The sequence below is a fragment of the Gadus morhua genome, chromosome 10, assembly GCF_902167405.1.
Source record: "Gadus morhua chromosome 10, gadMor3.0, whole genome shotgun sequence".
Lineage (NCBI taxonomy): Eukaryota > Metazoa > Chordata > Actinopteri > Gadiformes > Gadidae > Gadus > Gadus morhua.
Window position 1 is genome coordinate 18,278,133 of NC_044057.1, and position 21,833 is coordinate 18,299,965.

At 43.7% G+C, this 21,833-nt stretch overlaps 1 protein-coding gene across 2 annotated transcripts in view; it reads right to left on the reverse strand.

Annotated features, from left to right (window-relative positions):
* Nucleotides 1–21,833, reverse strand: part of frmpd3 (FERM and PDZ domain containing 3) — a 68,416-nt gene that overhangs the window by 6,028 nt on the left and 40,555 nt on the right. The window contains exons 3-15 of one of the 2 annotated variants that reach the window (XM_030368684.1): nucleotides 9,446–9,582; nucleotides 8,990–9,147; nucleotides 8,097–8,199; nucleotides 7,635–7,680; nucleotides 6,678–6,782; nucleotides 5,013–5,120; nucleotides 3,229–3,360; nucleotides 2,659–2,778; nucleotides 2,050–2,186; nucleotides 1,425–1,551; nucleotides 849–938; nucleotides 527–706; nucleotides 159–294 (exon numbers count right to left, since the gene is read on the reverse strand). In XM_030368684.1, coding sequence (XP_030224544.1) covers nucleotides 159–294; nucleotides 527–706; nucleotides 849–938; nucleotides 1,425–1,551; nucleotides 2,050–2,186; nucleotides 2,659–2,778; nucleotides 3,229–3,360; nucleotides 5,013–5,120; nucleotides 6,678–6,782; nucleotides 7,635–7,680; nucleotides 8,097–8,199; nucleotides 8,990–9,147; nucleotides 9,446–9,486 — 1,483 coding nt within the window. In that variant the 5' untranslated portion in view covers nucleotides 9,487–9,582. Of the gene's footprint in view, nucleotides 1–158; nucleotides 295–526; nucleotides 707–848; nucleotides 939–1,424; nucleotides 1,552–2,049; nucleotides 2,187–2,658; nucleotides 2,779–3,228; nucleotides 3,361–5,012; nucleotides 5,121–6,677; nucleotides 6,783–7,634; nucleotides 7,681–8,096; nucleotides 8,200–8,989; nucleotides 9,148–9,445; nucleotides 9,583–21,833 lie in introns of those variants that run through there. The other variant, XM_030368685.1, reaches the window with a different exon arrangement.

Consider the following 21,833-nt stretch of genomic DNA (forward strand, 5'->3'; position numbering starts at 1 on the left):
GCTATTTGTAGCAGTAAGTTACAGAACCAATATTGAGATTAAAAAATCATATTCACAGATTCCATTTCCTACATTCTCCCCTATTCATGCATATATTTTACGATCAATAAATCCAGATATATTTTGTGATCAATGCAGAAGAAGAAATTGTTACACACCTGCTTTGGTCAGGTGGGAGTGACCAGGTGCGCGGAAGTAGATGGTCCGCTTGGGGTCTACAAACAGCTTGTAGTAGCCAGATATGAGACAGGCAAAGTTGCTGGCTTCGGGCCACTCCATCAGCAGCACCAGGGGCTGTGGGGGGTGGCAGGGTGGGGAATTAGGAGACTATTTAGTGGACAGGCAATCAGCATTGCCTGCTCTTGTCGTAACACGTCAAAATCAAGGACTATTATTAGAATCATGCAGTCAACAGTGAAGCATATGATGCTCATAAATACGTTTATTTTTTTGCTCATTTCCTGGTGTGTGTTTAAAACAAGCTTCTGGTGGTTTTCTTCTTCTTTTTCATCAGAGGTGCTGATACCTTTGCCTCGTGGATGGACACCTCCACCCGGGCCACGCCCTGGTTCTCTCGATGGAGCTGGACCTTGGACACGCGGCTAAACTCGGAGAGCACCGTGGTCAGATTGTTCTTGAGGTCGATGACGTGGCTGATCCCATGACGGGGGCCCACCAGCAGAGTGGTGGCCGACTGCTTCTCATCCTAGCGTGGGAAAAAAAAAGGCTGAGTTACAGGTTTTCGAGTACGATATCAACATCCCAAACCTGTCAAGCTTTACTCTAAGTGATGTTATTCTGGATGATTCCTAATACACAGGACTAATAAAGATGCAGACAATAGTTACCAGTCCAACAGTGTGAAACAGCAATCCACCGAAAGGTGGAAGGTCATTGAGAACTCTCATGTACTGCAACTTCCCCTGGAGCGGGGGAACCTAGAGGGGAGGTGAATCATTTTCATTTATTTTGTATTTAACCTTTACTTATCCAGGTAGAACACATTGAGATTTAAAATGTTTCCCCCCAACGGTGACCTGTAAAATAGTATAATGAGAGATAAATGACCTGCCTAAGGTATGGACTATTATTTGTCGTGTGCTGTGCGTACACTTGGGGGCACTGTTGAGCTACATTGACGTCTTGGTCAGCCTTTATATATTTCACGGTCCAAGCCTCCCGTCAACAGAAACGGTGTGTTGCTTAAGATAACATCCAACCATTACTCACACATATTTACAAAATGGCATTCGAATAAAATGTAAGCGTTAGTAGAGGGTAAAGTTTAAGATCCCCAGATAACTCAGACCTGCTCCGATGCGATCCAGCACTAAACATGCCATCTTAGGGGGTGAGGCCGGGTTATGCTATCTTAGAGGTGAATAATGAGGGGGGAGAGGTGGTGGAGTGGGGACAGGCGGCACCTTGTTTCCTGATGGCGGTGGATGCTGATAGGTCTTGAGCAGCTGAGATAAGCTCTTGCAGACATTCTTTTCCTTCACAGTGGGCAACAGCGTGAGGGGAAGGAAGGGCTCCAGACCCCACTCTTTCCTTCAGAAAGGAAACAATAATGAGCCAAATGGAAGGAGATGAGACGGTAGAATTGACTGGAAGAAGATTCTTCCGGAACATCCTCGTCTGAGGAGACCTGGTAGCAAGACCTGGGCTGAGTTGCAAGCTTGTCCCCCCTGGCCTAACAAGACCACCTGGAGAATATTTAAAAGCATGGTAGAGTAGCTCTCCCTCTGTGGTTTTCACACCTTCTAATTACTTTTCAGATTGATCACTCAGTTGAAGAAAATATATTATTTCACAAAGCAATGGTCTTTGTCTCATTATAACTTGACGATGTAATTGATTCCTGAGTAATTATAGTTTTAATACTACCGGAATGAATTATTAATCATTGAGATTCTATTTAATGAAGAAACCAACTGATAAGAGAGGACAGATAGTATTAATGAAATAAATGTCTGAACTGCATCGCTCTCCGTCTGTGATTTCCCACAAGGGGGAGTCTGAGGGCCTGCTCAGGAAGTGTTGACTTACTCCACATGCTTGAGGGAAATCTTCTGATTGGGCCGAGCTGAGGACACAGTGATGTAGATATGGAGGGCTGCCAATCGCAATGTGATGTCCGACTTCCAGTCCATTCCAAAGCGCTCCTTGATGACGTCATTGCGACTCTGTGTAAACATTTGCAGCATATACTGTGTCATTCTGTTTACAGGTCTATGTAAACCCAATCAGTAAAAGAACCCCAGCAGAGTCAATGTTGGGGTGTTTGTTGATTGTTGATTGGTTCATCAGTTGAGAGTCTTTTAAAAAAGAAAGCATGAAATAGCATGACTTTGTGGCTCTTAACGCCAAAACTAGACTTCACTGGTTTGATTGCCTTTCTGACTCTGCTCCAAAATCGAACTTTGGAAGCAAGGACAATTGTTTACACGAACAAGGGTCACACTAAAAGGATCGAGCGAAAGATCACTAACTCCAAACCACCACCCGGCTGTGTTCACAGTTCTGATCATCATCTTCATCATCACCATAATCGTCATGATCGATATCATCAAGAAGACATCAAGGGTTTAAAATCCCTCCTTTAGAGTCAGGCGATCCACCTTTCCGAGCCTTCCCATAACTCAAGAAGTGCTTCACCTGTATATAGAGGTACTCAAACGCGGCCGGGTCCCTCCTGAGCAGGTCTGCAGGGTCCTTGGGGAAGAAGCAGATGCGGAACAGACACTTCATCCCCTGGAAGTAAGTCCTATGCACCACCTAGGGAAACACGTCAACATCGGTCCAGAGATTAACGACCACCACTGGCAGCGGGCCCCCTCTCGTTACCGCGTGCGTGAGTGTGTATCAGTGTGTGTTTTATTTTTCCCCCCCGAAGATAAGCGGCATAAAATGTATTCCGGATTCATCTTTAGCATCTGCTGACACTCTCTGCCAGTGCCACTGTGAGTTACGCTCTGAGGCCATGAAGGCGGCCTTGATCAGCCTTTTATAAATGTGAAGACTGGCGTAACAGGATTCATCAAAGGGGATAACAGGAGTGCCAAACACTTCCTCACATCTTAGTCATCGGGGAAAGAAAAAAAAAACATCATATTCATTGTTGTCATTTTTTGCCATTGCACAACATTCGTTTTGTCAACCGCTTTAATATTCGACGTATGTGGGTGATGGATGCTGGACGGATCTGGCTCTTTTTGACGGGCGTACGTGTGACAGAGGCTGATTCTCCTGCAGCAGATGCAGCCGCTGGTTCTGCTCCACCCCCCCTGCCTCCAGCGCCAGCGCAAAGTGCTCGATGTAGCGAAGAGAGAGGCGGTCCTGCAGGGATGACATCACATCCTGGAACAAAACACACAGAGCAACAATTGAGAATTTGTGCATTGTTTATTGAGTATATGTAGTATGTATGTGTGTGTGTGTGTGTGTGTGTGTGTGTGCGTGTTTGTGTCTCTCTGTGTGTGTGTTTGTGTGTGTGTGTGTCCCTGTGCTTATGAGTGTGTCTGTTTGTGTGTGTGTCTATGTTTGTTTGTGTATTTGCACCTATGTGTGTGCATGTGTGTGTGTGTGTGTATGCATGTTTGATTGTGTATGTGTGAGTATGCATGTTTGATTGTGTGTGTGTGCGTGTGTGAGAGTGTGTGTATGTGTGCGTGTGTAGGGGAATATGAGTGAATGGAGTTGGCATTGGATTTGCTTTTTGAGCCCTTGACTGAAAGTGCTCTATTTTTAGACAGGCGTGGCATTTTGAGGAGCCCTCCAGTACTGGTGGGTGATTCCACTGACCAGCCTTTAACATCCTCAACAATACCGGGCATAAATTGCAGTAATTGAAGTCTTAGATGAGCATTTATATGCTGCGTAATGAGATTGGCAGAATAAACCACCAGTCATAATTATGGATCGAGGATACATCAACATGTACTCTTGATCAACATCTTTGATCAAACGTCTTTCTCCCTTTCTCAATTCTCATGTAATGTGCATCAAATAGAGAGTAGGATCGACCATTTTCACACAGGAAACCTTGCCTGATCAGTCGGAACCACTGACGTATTTCAGGCGTCGAGATGAGTTGGAATATATAAGTATGTTTGTGAGCGATGGTGTCAAGGATGCTCATTAGGTTCAAGGTATGTACACAAGTTACGAACTGAAGCACCTGAAAGGCAGGCAGTGATCTTGCACTAGCACTGGGAACACACGGCCTGGGAGGTATGGTATGAGGTGTTTGAATGCTATCGACCACTGTGATGCACTTTAAATGAAGGCTCAGAGAAAGTACACCACTGATCGATAGAACAAGGGAATCTGCAGTATTAGCCTAAAATACTGCAGGGAGAGTCATGCTTCAACCCAAGCATAACATCGTTCAGAGCACTTTAGTACATGCCATTGAGGGCCTATCTATTGATTTGTTCTATATTAAACCCAATGCTCATGAAAATGGATTAAATAGCCAATCAAAGAATCCTCCATTGCTTTTTGGATCTACTTTACATTTTTTTGGTCTCCTAATGAGGTGAGCAAAGATTTCTTAAATCCAATAGAGTCGTCTAATGAGTTTGGCTCAGACATGTCAGTCGACCACGAAGCTGCCTTTTAGACAGTAATAGCCTTGCTCTGTCTGCTCTTTCTGTTTTACTGCCTTATGTCATTCTTGAAAGTATAATAATAGGTTTAAAAGCGCTCCCAACAATAGAAGATAGATGGAGTAGTTTTATTGTCTGTCGTACACACATACTAACGCAGCGCATGGCTTGACAGTAATTTGCCTCTGTAAGGGCGTATCCTTTTGCAGCCCATTCGGTGGATGCTTCTATCCAAAAATAGATACAATGATTGCATATGTTGTAGAATGGATGAGCCACACATGCTGACAATGGTTAACTATCGGAAGCTCACCCCTAAGCCAGAGAATGTTTTGTTAATGTTATGCTACACAGACTGAGCTACACATAAACACATACAGGTCATACCTCGACAGTACATACCCTTACAGTTGTACGGCTATCAAATGTAAAGGATTTGATCTGTCCATTCTCCAGGAAGACCTTCAGCACGTTTGGTATGAGTAGCAGGGATTCGTCCTTGAGCATTGTCTGAAAGAGAATCACAAAGTTGAACGAATACGTTGAGGAAATGTTTGTGTGTGTGTGTTTGTTTGTGTGCGTGCATGTGCGTGTATGTTCTTGATGGCGTGTGTTTGTATGCAATAGATCTTTAGTGATATTGACTATAGAAGCCTTCGTTTGGCACACTTTTTTACATGTATACTAAACAAAGCTTGTCCACAGAAACACACACACACACACACACACACACACACACACACACACACACACACACACACACACACACACACATAGCCACATATATATATATATATATATATATTCACGTTAACAATCATTGTACCAGAAAATAAGGGGTAATTGAGGAAGTTAACTGGGGTCCATAGCCTCTGGACTTCCATGTCAATACGCATCAGTGTGTCAATGCCGTCGCCTCCAATGAGAGCCAAGAGATTAACCAAATTATCCCCGGCACTCTGCTCCTCATCACGGGAGACAGATGATTCAATGTGAGAGGAAAGGGAAATCCTGTATTTTCCTACACAGTGCTTTTGTATGGATGACAGACTGACTAAACGTGTGCTATAGCATTGAAAGGAGAGCTTGCCAGCTATGAAACAAAAGAATGGATGGGGGGAAAGATGGAAAAAGTGAAAATTAACCTCATCACCTGTGGTCCTCTGAAATGTGTTTTAACTGAAATATCTTTGAAATAACATTTAAAACCCATTATACCATTGTAAAAATGTTCCCGCATTCATTTATCTTTTTTTTTATGTTCACGCAATGCAGGAAGGGTGGTAATACCCTCCCTCACCCACTGCTCTCTCTCTCTCTCTCTCTCTCTCTCTCTCTCTCTCTCTCTCTCTCTCTCTCTCTCTCTCTCTCTCTCTCTCTCTCTCTCTCTCTTTCTCTCTCTCTCACTTTCACTTTCTTCTCTCTCCCTCTCTCTCTCTCTCTCTCTCTCTCTCTCTCTCTCTCTCTCTCTCTCTCTCTCTCTCTCTCTCTCGCTCTCTCTCTCTCACTTTCACTTTCTTCTCTCTCTCTTACACCGAGTGATGAGTGTGACCATAGGTACACATGTGTTATTCATGAATTGTATATATTTTTTCCTCTTTATGGTAAGCACAATTGCTCCCCGGTTAACCCTGCCCACGGTTTTACCCCAACGAAATACTGCAGACGGGAAGTAGCTCAATCTGCAGCAGGCAGCACGCACAGGCAGACAAAATCCAACCCAATATTGACAGGCCGAAACACAGTGACACTTTGATGTATGTAATTGATGTCGCGCTGTTCCAAATGGGCAAACGGTTTTGAATATGTCTAGAGCGGCAGGCAGGCAATGGGCGGCGGGAGCTCACAAAACAATTCAAAAAAAGCTATTTACTGTCTGGAAGATAAATTGCGGGAACCCCAGGGCCGATAAACCCAATACAGGGCAGCTGGAATAACAAAATGGGTTTCTGAGAGGTCCACTCTGTGGCTGCGGCTCTGAACCTACATGAGAAATGTGCAGCCTTGGGATAAGGAAGGAGCTGATAAGAGCCAGGCTCAGCATGCAGGTGGGGCTGGAGGGCTTACTGAGTCCGGGTCGCTGATGGTCACTTGCTCGGAGAAGCGCACTTTTGGCGGGTTGGTTCGCAGTTGGGCCTTTTTGGCTGCACTTATGAAGGCAGACTTGGGCGACTAGGGAAAGAGAGAAGGATTAAAAGAGGAGTTATGTAATTGAGTATAAAGTGTATTTTAGTATATTTTGGAGAGATTTTAAAGTAGAACCTTGTGCCCTGATAGGATCCTCAATAACCACTACTGATGGACAGAAGAAAATATGTTTCCTTGCTGAATCCATGTATGAATTCTGATTTAATCATAGGGATGCAATTCTACCTAAGAAATTTGAATTTTGTGCTAGTAGTACATGTGGACACCAATTGGAATCTGTGGCATAAAAGCCTTAAGACTATTTTGCAAGAGGACACTTTTGGTTGTGATGACATTGACCTTTAATTTCATTCATGCAAAAATAATATATTCTCTTGTCTTATTTAAGTATTTACTTTGGACTTCATTGTTTGAAAGAATCCTGGTATTTGCTGATAACGTGTTTCTGAATGCTGTTTGCTTAGGACTAGTGTATCCCATAGAAAGAATTTAATTATTCATTTATTTAGTCCGTAATGTACAAATACAAAGATGTCGGCCCCTGAACACTATATAACTACAACATACAATGAAGAACAAACAATGCTTGGGTCTCATATTTGTTTCACTTGGGACGGGCAACAGTGGAGCACGATAGGGAAGAAAGAAGAAAAATTATCAGAGGACAAGTCTTAAGGGAGAAGAGTAAAACAATGAATGGAAGAAATGAAAGAACGTAGGGAGGAAGGAGTCAACGAAAAAACGAAAGAAAGAGATAAAAAATTGGAAGGAAGGAAAACAAGGCAATAAATAAATAAAAATAATGATCATGATGGGGGGGGGGGGGGGGGGGGGGGGGGGGGCTCAAAGCAGAAGAGGCCATATAGATTGTATTACCTGGTGGGGCTGCAGCACAGTGAGAACAATAGACTCTTGGCAGCGTCTATCAAGGGAAGAAAAGAAAGAGAGAAAGAGAGAGCGCGGGAGGCAGAGAGAGAGAGAGAGAGAGAAAGCAGGGAACGGAGTGGGTTAGATAACGCCATGGAGAGCCGTGGTATTTGGAGAGGTTATCCTGCTTTTTTTCCTTCTATTTATTTTATTATATCGCTGCCATTTCCCTTTCTTTTTTTTTGCCGTCTTTTGACCGCTCCGCCACCGTCTCACCTCGGGTGGTGCCTGCGTGTTGATGATATAACTCATGGTCACCACAAAGACAAAAGTTCATATTTTTGATCCGTCCTCATTCATTCCTTCTTTTTGATCATCATCCCCCCCTTGGTTAACCCCTCCCATCACTCCATAGTATGGCCCCACCCTCTAGGCCTACCGCCTCCCTCTGGGGACAGTAAAGGATGTTACCTTACAAGGTCTATGACTCTCTCCCGGGGCGCCTCGCTCACCGGCTCCTCGTTTATAGCCAGGATCTGGTCGCCGGGCAGAAGTTTCCCGATGGAAGGGCCGTCTGGTGCGGGTAGGTCGAACCGGCGAGCGCACACACACACACACACACACACATACATACATACACACACACACACACACACACACACACACACACACACACACACACACACACACATACACATACATCCATGCATCCATGCATCCATCCATACATCCATGCATGTATGTATGTATGTATGTATGTATGTATGCATGTATGCATGCATGCATGCATGCGTGTGTACATACATACATACATACATACATACATACATACATACATACATACATACATACATACATGCATGCATACATACATACATACATACATAAATACATACATACATACACACACACCCGCATGTATACATACATACATACACACAGACACATACAAACATACACATACACACACACACACACACACACACACACACATACACACACACACACACTCACACACACACACACACACAGCCATATACACACACACAAACAGACACACATACATCCATAGACACACACACACACACACACACACACACACACACACACACACACACACACACATACACAGACATATACACACACACAAACAGACACACATACATTCATAGATACACACACACAGTAATGAGTAATCACATGAAAGCCTTTACTTTTATCGAGCGCTGCGGTCGCTGCTTTCGCCCTACGCAACAGCAATCAGTCGCTGTCTCTCCTGCACTTGCACCCACGCACACATTACCCCCACCCACACCCACACACACACACACACACACCCACACACAAACACACAACTAACTGACCAGTGGAGACAGAGCGAACGATGACGGGTCTCTGGCTGCCTGCGATGAAGCCAAAGCCTTGAGTGGGGTGACGCTGGAGGGTGACCTGTCGAGCTGCTGAGCCAGTAGTCAGGCTGCCATTTTCCATAGCATCCAGGTTCTCCTCTAACATCGCAGAGCTGCAGGCACACACACAATAAGGGAGCAAAGCATCCTCTGATCATAAATGTTTTTTTTGCTTTTGTTAACATGGTCTACATGGAGGTGGGGTGAGGGGAAGTGAACAAGATACATTTAATTGAATAGGATATGGGATGGAGAAAATGGGATGGACAAAATATTAAGATGTTTTGCATCACTAAGTTCGACCACATGCTGTGTTTTGACCACATGCTGTGTTTTGACCACATGCTGTGTTTTGATGGCCTTACATAAAAAAGTAAAGCCTGGTCCCTGTGTGGCGTCGCGTGTCTGTACCTGTCACATGCGTTGGTCTGTCCATCCTGGACCTTGGCCATCCCCTGAGAGGAAGGAGGAGCATCGGGGAGCGTTGGACTGCAGGGGCGGAGCTCTGATACAGATCATTCACCTAAGCTGGACGATGTGGGAGGGGCCTGTAAGAAAAACATGTACATATATAAATATACACAATAAATACTAGAAGCAATAAGTAGCCCATATGTCTACACATATAACTTTATTTTGTGTCCATTGTATAAGTCTAATTGATAATTTGTGAAGTGAAGAACAGTTCTTCTTTGAACGGAGCTGAATTTTTTCTGTCTAAGCTATTCCTTATGTCTTGCCAAATATCTCTCTACTGATCCTGTATTTATTCCAAGATAAAAAAATGAGGGCAGCGGTTTACAAAATCACAGTCATCTGAAATACGTATAAGGGCATGGTATTGTATCAGATACTCATTGTGTCTTTGTTTTGTTTCCCATTTTGTAGGTAATGCTGCAAACGGCCCGATCACATTCCGAGTGAAACCTAACCAAGTGTAAAACCTGATGATGATGATTATTGTAGTTGCAACAAAAGCAACCACATTGATACACCTCAGTGACCACGTCCACAAGAGTTACACTGGGAAAACAAGGCATTTACCTTCAAACAAATGTATTTATGTAAAGACACACGTAATTACCCATAAACCTAGCACAAAACCTGTATCAAGCTACAAGTGGGAGTCACAAGTAGGTGTTTAAACTCATTTGTTTTAAGGCTGTCGTTGTGTATACTGCATAAACAACATAAAGACCTATTCTTATCCCAGACTGCCTGCTTGAAAGGAGATAGAGGAATGATAAGCTTTATACTGGTTATTTCTTTCTTTCTATGTTTTTCTTTCTTTTTTTCTTTCCAACGCTATCTTCTCTTTCTCTCCTCGTGTCATAACATTGAACAGACAAGGACATATGGTGTCAGCTGACATTCCATGATCCGGTATTTTTGTGCGTGCATGTGTGTTGGCAGTGGCACGTTCAATGTGTGTGTGTGTGTGTGTGTGTGTGTGTGTGTGTGTGGGTGTGTGTGTGTGTGTGTGTGTGTGTGTGTGCGTGTGTATTACTGCACGTTCGATGTGTGTGTGTTTTTGTGTGTGTTTATGCACGTTCCAGTGTGTGTGTGTGTGTGTGTGTGTGTGTGTGAGGGTGCGTAGGGCCGGGCGATATAAATTGCATGGATTGTTTGACACAGAGCGACAGAGCGATAGGAGCGACGCAGTTCAAACGCATTATGCATGGCTTCTCTGTGGCGGGAACAAAGACTTCAGAAAAGGAGCCTAAGGCACAGAAATAAACGTCTATCAATAACGCATGATGCATTACTAATCTCTGTGCTGACACACACACACACACACACACACACACACACACACACACACACACACACACACACACACACACACACACACACACACACACACACACACAGATACAGACACACAGACAAACACACAGACACACAGACACACACACACACACACACACACACACACACACACACACACACACACACACACACACAAACACCCCACCCCCCCCCCCCCACACACACACACACACACACACACACACACAGATACACACACCCACATATTGAGGAGGTCTTTCTATGACAGTGATTTACAATGAAATTAGGATCTGTAAAGAGAAAAAATCGATCTCCGATATTCAGCTGATTTTACTTCGTCTTATCCGTGTGTGTCAAAGGTACACACTGCGGTGATTGAACGCAGGCGGTGGCGGCCGGGTTGGTTGCTGCTAGGGCGTCCTAGCAAGGATAACATGTGTTGGATTGAGAAGCTTTCATCCAAGTGATTATACTGCTGCTCTTTCTTCTTCTCATCCTACGTTTCTCTCTTTCTAATCACGCAACCCCTTTTTTTCCGCCCGGAGAAAGCCTCGATTTGTGGCCGACGAAAGATAAGATATATATAGCGAGGAAAGCTCTCGCTATGAATACCCGCGACTGGTGTCCGATCACATCGTTCACCCGACTTACTATGTAAATGGTTTCCTAACCCTAAGGTTGAAAACTCAGAGGCATTTGCAGCTTAACTCATCCAAGCAAACCAGAAATATGTCTATTAAACGAGCAGCTCAGGCAGAAGGGGCCTTTTTAATTGATTGAGTCATGGAATTCAGCCCAGGTGTCCCTCCGGCTGAATACTTTGAGCAACTCAGCGCTTTGTGGCTTGATGGAGGTAAAAGCAGGCTCATTGTAGAGAATATCTTAAACGGACAAAATCTCACGGCATCACAGGCGCATCAAACGGGCACAAAGGAGAAGGTGCGTGGGTACACGTGTTTGGTGGAGGTAGCTGCCGAGCTAAAGTCACCATTTAGCCACAGGCCCGACCTTTACAGAAAGAGAGAGGGAGCGAGAGGGAGGGAGAGAGATAATGAGAGAGAGAATGCAAGGGAGATGGAGGGAAAGAGGAAGGGACAGGGAGAGAGGAAAGTGAGAGGGTTCTGTCGAGAGATGGTCCCAGAGGACTTTAGCAGGCCTCACCGTTGCTATGACGACAGCACTCGCTGGTGCGTTAAGGGCTGGTGGTGGATGAAGGGGATGGTGCATGGACTTCATCCACCCATCCTCCCCTCCCTTACCCCCCCCCCCCCCTTCCTTACTCAGTCACACTGCCACTGGGAGTAGACCAGGACAGCATCACCTCGGGGGTGCAGCAGGACCAGGGCATCAGAGAGGTCTGTTCTGGCCCACACTGGGCCCCGGCTCTGCTCTGGCAGCCATCGACCCTCCAGCTCTTCTGGTGAGGGAGGGAGGGAGGGAGGGAGGGAGGGAGGGAGGGAAGGAGGGAGGGAGGGAGTTAGGGGGGCGGTAAATGACCAGCCCTAACCTTTAGTCCTCCTCCTCTCAAGCCTCCCATTCTAACTGTGATTTACTGGGGCCCTGCAAAGGACGCTGTATTTCCTTCATGCAGCGGTGGATAACCAACGCAGGCACTGGTGTGAGATTGGACTTTAATGTTCAGCGTCTGTGTGGCAGTCGAGAGTAAACACCATAAATAATCGTTTTTGTTTTTTGGTTCCTCAAATATACAACCTGGGTAACCTAAATGTGATTAATTATTCGATATGGTTGCAGGGGGGCCTTGTCGATGGCTGAACGGGCCGGTTGGGTTAGTGTGTTTCGCACTGGATGAGGGGAAGGGGATCAAATTGGTTCTGAGTGAGAGCAACGATGAAGGTCATCCCATGCATTACACATGCTAATTATAACCGGGGCGGGCGTTAGTGGCGGCTCTGCGGGTGGGGGGCACGTGTTGCTCTTCACAGTGTTACCAGAACTCATCCAGTCCCCTAATCAGAAACAACCTATTTGCTAAACCTGGGCCGTTTGCCAGAGCACCACTGATTATCATTTCTGATAACCATTCCTTTTTTATTTCCCTGTTTTCGGTTTCATTCGCATTTTTTACCGTCAAGGAAAGACATTGTGACCAGAACGACAAACTGTCTCAGACCTTAGCAACATATATTTCAAACTCTCTGTATCGGTATGCTCGCCGTCAACCGTGATAAGGTGGGCTGTGGAACGCCATTTATAAGTGATGCTTTCATATATAAGAAAGTTCTCATTATCAATCTGTTATGCAACTGAGAATCGTTTATGATTAAGCCTTCAGCACATACTTCAGAGGTCAGACCACAAACATTGCACGGATGCAAAAAAAATATTGTTGTAAATTATTGTGTTGAGCAATTACTTCTGTTTATGTTTTTATGTCGGCAAAGCATTGCTATCAATACAATTCCCTAACCAACTGAATCAATCCTATTAAGCTAACAAAATCATAATGGAAACCACTTGCCCCTACACCTTTTGTAGTACTTAAATATTAGCTCATATTTATGCAGGTTTGGTAAGCAAACAGTTTCCATCTATAATTACAATAGCAGACTCGTCAGGTTTACTATAAAAGCAATATCATGGTATGGATTTCTGCTTTTACTATGTTATTTCAGCTCACAGACAATGTTACTCATATGATTTTTATTAAGCATCAGATCCGAATGGCAGCAAAAGCTACAGTAAAATATTTTATTGGACCTCATTGTGTTGTAAGTCAGAGTGCAATGTTACCCTCATAAAGTGGAATGTGTAAACACCAGAGGGGCATCGCTACTATATTTACCAGGGTGGAGATTCATTTCCCACAGTGTGCTCTGTCGCCCTGAGGTAGCAGACATGCATATTTGCTATTGTGTCCCTGAGTTTAGGGGGGTCGGTGAGGTGGAGAAGAAGACGAACTGTTGGTGGTGTTTACTCGCCCAAGCCAGGACATTCACAAGTGGCTCATTGGAGGAGGGATGTATTTCACTTCTACCTTGGACTTGTTGTCCTTGATTTTTCGTTAGAGTAGTCTGCAACGCCCACCACTGGAGTCTTATAACAAATGTCACACTGCTATGTTTGGACCCTAAAAGGCTTTGAAGAAGACTGAAAGTGCAACTTCTCTTTAATGCACAGCAACATAAATGGGATTGTTTCCCAACATTTCACTATCGACTGCTTGCCATGTTTCAAATATTGTTTGGCTTAGATAGAACGTGTACAGTGCCAGCTATGGTCACGGCTTCGTCAGCTCTAGTACACACACACACATGCAAACACTCGTGAACAGAAGCCCACACGTACGCAAGCACGCAGCAACGCACCAATGCACACGGTTTCATCGGCTGTGATCTCAGCTTTGGTTTGTCCACAAAACAAAGTCATAAGGTGGCCATAGAAATGTTAGGTAGAACACTTATTATTGGACCCACCTGTTTTTTATCAACATGCAGGTATACTGATCTCATATGGATGAATGGTCTCTGCTGTAGCTTGTTTGCCACAATATAAAGTATTTAGCCTCACAGCTGTTACTAGGGAATTCAATTATATGAAATGAAATAGTAAGTTGCAACTGTCTCAAAATAGCATGGGCTTAATAAGCAATGCTAGGGTACACTTGATGATTCAATTGAAATTGAATTTAGAATAATAGTATATAATAATGTATGAATTAAATAATTAAAGCTTCATCGTGGGTATTGCAAAAGATATTCAGTTAAACCGAAAATCCATTCTTCAGTTACCATTTGGCAAGCTGTGTAATTAATCGACAGCATCACAAGTGAAAGGTTGTTCTACCATCTGTTCTTGTTGAAACAAGTCCCCTGCAAAAAAAACAATGTTGTGATTCACATGATTAGGTGATTCTGTGCTGTGTCGTGATTAAGATATATTTTTTTATTTGCTTGGGTTTTCATATGGACCCCTTCAGTTATATTTGTGTACAGCAACTTTCCATGATTTCCTTGTGTCCATTTCTAAATAGAAATATAACCTCAAGCGGTGATTAACGGGGTCCGAGCAAAATTAAAGGTCAAGAACACACTAATGGAAGATATATAAATATAACATAATTGTCATATTTAAGGAAAGATGTTCCACTTATAAACCTGAACTGCAGCCTCATTCACATGGTCAAAATGTCTACTGATAAGCACACAACATCCAGAAATCTCCAAGCACACATTTCTCAAGTGAATTAAGGGCTTTCTTCAAAGCATATACCTGAAAAATCTTTGAAATTTGGGCGAAATTAAACATTTTGTAGTCAAGAACACTAACGGAAGAAATATAAATATGACAGTGTTAATTATGAAGGAACACCAGGTGTGAGTGTGATTAGCCATTACAAGCAGGTTTGAAAATGTGCAGCATTGTGACATCACAGGTGGACGTGTCCACCTAGATGTGTGCTGGATAGATCAGTATACCAGCCTACCCAGTGGACTGAAGTAAACGTTGCTCATCTATGTGTCACACATCTAGGTGGACACGACCACCTGTGATGTCACAATGCTGCACATTTTGAAAACGGCTTGTAATGATAATCACACTCACAACTGGTGGTATGATAGGATTCCCCTTTAACGGATTCTTGGAAACTAATGAGCTGGAATGTTGATTGCCTGATGAATTTCAGGTGCTGTTCAATGTTGGTTTTCTTAAATGAGTGGCAATGACAGAATGTCATGTTCAGCTTGTTCATAATGCTCTAATCAGGATTCGAACTCTGAACCTGTCAAAATGGAACTAAATAAAACAAATTCTGTTTGATGATTTTTGTGAGGCTTAGTCTAAAGATTTTATGAGGAGATTTTGGTGAAATTTTGAATCTTTTCATCATATTTGGCTTTAATATGAACTTGTGGGAAAAGTAAAATTTTAAGGGCATAAAAATGGGTTTTATAGATGCATCTGATTCTGGAGATTAATATTATGAAAGAATTTTGAGTCCAGGTCAATCTGGTGGGGAGAAATAAACCGAATTCATGATTTTTCACAATAGACCTTTGGGTGCAGTACCACAAATTTGGGTTTAAGGGTAGTGGGGGTTATTGGTAACCATACCTGAAAATTTCAAAGGTTTTCGATTTACGGTATAGACTGCAGTAAGACTTTAACAGAATTTTAGGGGAAAGAAAACGTTATAGAAACAATAGGGGACCAAGCAGCTTCGCTGCTCGGACCCCTAAATAGCCTGTGCACAGCTTAGTTTAGTTGAGCAATGTGTAGTGGCAACTAATTATTTATCCTTCTCATGTATATATGAACCTACTTGATGCGTGTTTAGTGGCTGCTTTCAAAGGTAGAAGGAGTCAAAACGCATGTTTCCTTTTGACTTGCAGATGAAATTAAACCAGGCAGAAACTAAAATGGTAAGATTTAACTTTGCCCTACATCAGCTCCTCCTTTATTAGGATGTTTTGAACCAGAATACCACTACATAGGAGGTTAGTGAGGCGAGAAAACGCGAGGCAATTTAAAGCCATGACATTGATTGAAAATCAACGCCATGTTCTGGCATTCAGAATGAGTGGCAGCCAGTGGGTAGAGAGCCCCACATGCACCGACCCATGCACATTGTAATTAAATCTGACCTAGAATGGTAAAGTCTCTGTCTCCTCACAATATGCTCCGCTGCTGGTTCCCCTTGACAGGGAAAGGTCTCACATCACACATCACAAGGGGTATTGCTCCAATCCAGTGTGATTGTTTATTTCATGGTTTAAATAATGCCTGTTGCATTCTGGGAACAAAGAGAGGTAATCTTGTTTTGTTTGTGACCAAATAGGATGAAGTCTTGAAACACTGAGGAAACACTGATCGAATTTTCACCTTCATTGAATTTTTTTTAATATCGACTCACATAACTATACTTGACATTATCTATTGATAAGGACAGCCTTTCATTTATTTGCCATTTATATTATTGTTTAGTTTGTTTCTGCAGGAAGCATGGCAAAATCATTGAAAATAGCAAAAAAATATGCTTTTGTCAACAAATAGTGATTGGACTCCACTTATATCGTGCTTTCTAACGAGTTGCCACTAAAAGCGCTTTATGATTATTTTCTTACATTCACCCATTCTTACACTCATTCAGGGCATTGTCAACCATACACGGCCACAGCCAGTTCGTCGGGAGGACCTAGGGTAAGGTGCTTTGCTCTGGGACATCTCCGACTGCCAGTCAAGCCAAGAATCCGGAGATGAACATGTTCTCAATGGCCTCAAGGTTATTGTGTAGTTGTGAAATGTAAGGTTCTGCAAAAGTTTGGAGCTGTTGCACAACATTCCTTTAATTACAATGAAGACTCGAATAGAATGATGTGTGCTTACATACATTCAGATTGGGCCAATGCTTCTTAATACTCAAGTGTGGTGGCAAAGAAATATGGATTTGCGATGCACACAGTTTCCCCAAAAGTCTTGGTTCTAGCTACAACAAGTGTGTTCAAAACTGGACTGATTCATGTTTTTTGTTGTGAGGGGTCTTTCTCATAGCAAATGAATGAGAAACGGTTGGAGTGTGCACATCAACACATATTTATCCGCAGTTAAGGTACACACCCACACGCACATTTTTGTATTCTATCACTGATGTGTGGGATTCTACATGAGTGTTTACCGATTATTGTGTCACGTATAGATGGCTGTTCTGCCAATGCAATCATATCCTCTGTCAGGGGGATTTACTGCCAACCTTTAGCCATCCCAATCAGCCTCAACCCCATATAAATTCTGTTAGCGTGGTGAGGAATGATACAATAATCTCCAAACTGCACACTCCACACTGTACATTTAGCCTCCCTGGACAAACAAACCTGAGCCTGTCTCTCGTTTGATCCCTGGGAAAAACAACAAGCTGGCGCAATCGAAGTGATGGCTGAGTCGATTGTAGCCTGTTGAGCTTCACAGCTCCCGGATTTTTGCAATTGTTATCAGTTGGTTTGTTTCTGATCAAACCCTCCGCTCAATATTTGCACAGCTTGTTGTTGAAGCGGATTTGGGATTTTGGAACACAAACGGGTAGAAAGGCTTATTCAATGAGATAGCCAATCAGATCATGCCATCGCCACAGAGCCCGATCCTATTCTCCGCTAGTGCTTGAGCCATGCAGGGACTGAGCCTGGGCCATAGGAATCCAGCAGATCAACACAGATGCAAAGTCTTATTGAAGGATTATAAACTGTGAACAATGCCAGGGTGAACCCAACTCAAAGTCCACACTCTGCCTATATTAGCCTACAACGGCTTTTGGATCGAAACAGTGTCAATGCAAACCTCTTGCTTGGGCCTTCTTATGACTTTATTTCCCTCTCGGTTGGAAGTGTGATTCAACCTATCACTTGACTGCACTCCTATCAGGTAAAGGTAGCTTGCACAACATGCAACAGAGGGCATGCATTCGGGGGTAGAAACATTTTTCACCTTTTTTTACTCAAGCTCAACGTGGAGTCTTTATACTCACTTTCTCTCAGTGTCAATCAGGGCACCTTCCCTGCCATTTGGGTACCATCAGCCCGTGCCTTGCAGGGGTACGTCACTCACACCGGCTCCCCTCATCTCTGCTGTCAGAGGGGGGGGGGGGCTCCCAAAGCTCTATATCTGTCTATGTGCTCCCACCCAAAGCTCCGACTCAGTCTATGACAGGAGTGCCTGAAACCCCGGGCCGTTGTGGAGACCAGAAAATGTTGCTTCTCTCGGTGAAATGGAATGAGGCTGAGGGAATGAAGATGTGTCTGTCTGCCTGTTTTTAATCTGGGCGGGGTTCACCTGCCTGCCGGCCTGGCACGGAAAGGACTGCAGACATTCCTCTCTTCTCCTAAATGGTTTCCCTACCGAGGCCAGATGGCATCCATTTAGGAAGTGCTGCGAAGTGATTTCTCTCTTTCGCTTCCAGAACTCCTTGCCCACCTAGAGGTGGACCCCCCCCCCCCCCCTTCTCTCGCTCTCTCCCTCCTATAGGAAAATGGATGGTTGCCTAGCTGTGACGGCTGCATGTGCTGTGATTGATGCGGCGAAGGGAGAGGGACCAGCCTTTCTGGGCTGTAATTTGTGCCGAGAATTTCCACTGAATCTTTACAGCGAGGTAACCTAGTCATTTAGCCCCGTTACATTATTCTTTCCCTGCCAGCCAATTAAACTGCTCGTTTTCACAGTGTATCATCTTGTGCTCCCGAACACCAAAAGTGGCCGATGCTGAAAAATGTTGGGAGTCAATGGACCGTAACCTAGGAAAGGCAGCCAACTGGTAATACGCTGTGTACACACCAGTTGCATGCTGGTGTTAAACAAATTACTGTTCTAGAGGGTGTCTGTGATGTTTTTGTATGTGTGTGTCTGTGTGCAAGTGTCTGCGCTTGTGGATTTGTGCGTGTGTGTGGCTGTGTGTGTGTGTGTGTGTGTGTGTGTGTGTGTGTGTGTGTGTGTGTGTGTGTGTGTGTGTGTGTGTGTGTGTGTGTGTGTGTGTGTGTGTGTGTGTGCATGTGTTCTAGTATATATGTGTATGTGTGTATGTGCAGGTTTAAGTGTGCACTAGTGGATTCGTGCTATGTGTATGTGTGTGTGTGTGTGTGTGTGCATGCATGTGCACTAGTATACATAAGATAAGATAAGGATAAAGCATACTTTAATGTCAACCAAGGGGGGGAATTCATCTTGGGCTGCAGTTACTTCGTCACAAACTTACAACATACCACATAAAATAAACACAGAAGTAGACAATACAAACATGCTTTTCTGCATCATCCACAACAAAGACTATCATAAAAAACATAGCTTCCCTGTGCACAAAACAGTGGGGGTAAAGGTTCACAAGAACAGCAATCAGGAATACAATAGGCTAAGCCCAATAGATTAAATAAATACTATATATGTATGGCTGTGTGTGTGTGTGTGTGTGTGTGTGTGTGTGTGTGTGTGTGTGTGTGTGTGTGTGTGTGTGTGTGTGTGTGTGTGTGTGTGTGTGTGTCTGTGTGTGGTGTGCGTGCATGTGTGTTAGTATATACTGTATGTGTATGAGTCTGTGTGTGCAGGTTTCCGTGTGTGGGGAGTGTATTTGTGTGTGTGTGAGTGTGTGTGTGTGTGTGTGTGTGTGTGTGTGTATCCTGGCTTTAGGTCAGCAGGGAATAAGAGTTAATATAAGCAATGTGGTTTGCTGCATCAGCAACACTTGCATAGCTGTTGTTTATCCGTGGCCGTACAGAGGAAAAAAATACACATTATACAACCAATTGAGACTTGATCCTTGAGGACACTGCAGGACACGTTAGGACTCAGGACACACTAGACAAGGTTGGTTTAACAAACAAAAAGTGCTTTCAAGACTGCCACAAAAGAACAGCTCCCTGCACTCCCCCCCCCCCCCCCCCCCCATGTTATGATAAAAGTCTGTCTTCTTGTTGGAAAAGGGTTCATCCAAACAACATGAACGGGATCTGAAGTGCGCGTTACCTCTGGTCGCCAATGGAGTTCGTAACCTTGAGAAGCACATTTTCCTTGTTGCAACATTTTCTTTGTCGCTCTAAATTGAATTCTGTAGAACAGACAGGGACCAGTGAGGTCCAACCCCCCCCAGTGGAAATGTCTCTGAACAGGATAGACATACTGTTGTTCCAACTTGGCATGCAGTCCATCTCTCCCTCCCATCTCTGTCTAACTCCATCTCCATGTATCACGCTGGATTTTGTTGCTTGTAATATGACATTAATTATCTTTGGAGGACAGTGCCATCAACAATATTTGATTTTTAATTTATTTTAATTCTTGAATTTTTATTGGTTTTGGAACAATGTTTCAGTCACATTTGTATTATTTTTTGACACCACAGTATTTCCTTGTCTCGTGAGATTTTTTTTTAAATTAACTTATTGATGTGCCAACTGTGAATTATTACACATTTTTCATGTTGAGTCTGGAATGATGTGATTTGTGTCTTATCTTCCTCAGCCCACAAGAGAGTCAGAGTATAGTATACGTGTGGCTGTCGCAAAATCTGTCTGTATTGGATAATCCTGTCCTTCCCCAATGTTATTTTCCAATTAGCGGAGCCTTGTTTGTACAGAGTGTCCAGAGAATTCTGTTAATGGCTGAGCGCTGTCGAGGGCTACCAAGTGGGGTTAAATACCGGAGAATTTCCATTGGTAAATATTTGCATGGTCAATTTCCGAGCCTCCTGGGAGTAGTGTTGTTTGTGTTTAACCTTTTGTAACCATAAACTTTATTAACTACGGAGGCCCTAACATCATGTATAATCAAAAAGACCCCAGAGACTGAAAGAGCTTATACGACTTTGCTTATGCTAACTAACCAACAAAGTTAGCCGCCGCTTTCCTCAGACGTGGTTAGTAATTGTTTGTAAGAGAGACCTTGCAATCACCCTTTGAAACGTTCGGCGGAGTCCTTCTGCGGAGAAGATAAATGACCCTTCACTTCGCTACAAAGTGATGTGTCTGCCCTCTGCTATGCCCCGCTCCAAATCCATTTGTTTTAGCTCCTGGTGTACAATGCTATACCAGGCATATTATATTCTGAAAGCCTAAGTCAATAGTGCACACTAGAAAAAGGACATCTTCTCGGGCATCCGCAGATTGAATTGTTGACGCAAGAGATTTCATCAGAAACTTGGGACAGTTCCCCCGAAATATAATTTACTGGTGAACAACATGACCATATAACAAGAACCCCCCCCCCTCCATAATCTTGGTAGCAGCAGTGATACTATCTGTTGCAGTTCCATCTCTTCACACGTCTAGCAAACAGCAAGATCGGTCTGCCCGAAGCACTCCGTTACCTCTCAATGGTTCCCTTTTCACTGCAACAAAGGCTACAGGTATACCTTAATACCCTGAGCCTTTGAGAGCTTGAATTCTTGAGCGTCGTTTATAGAGCGGGGATCAGTGGGCTCTCCTTCTCACTATCACATAGTGAAAGACATAAGGCAAAGGAGGTGGGGACTACAGGTGGTAAATTGGACCAGCTGTCCAATCCACACGGA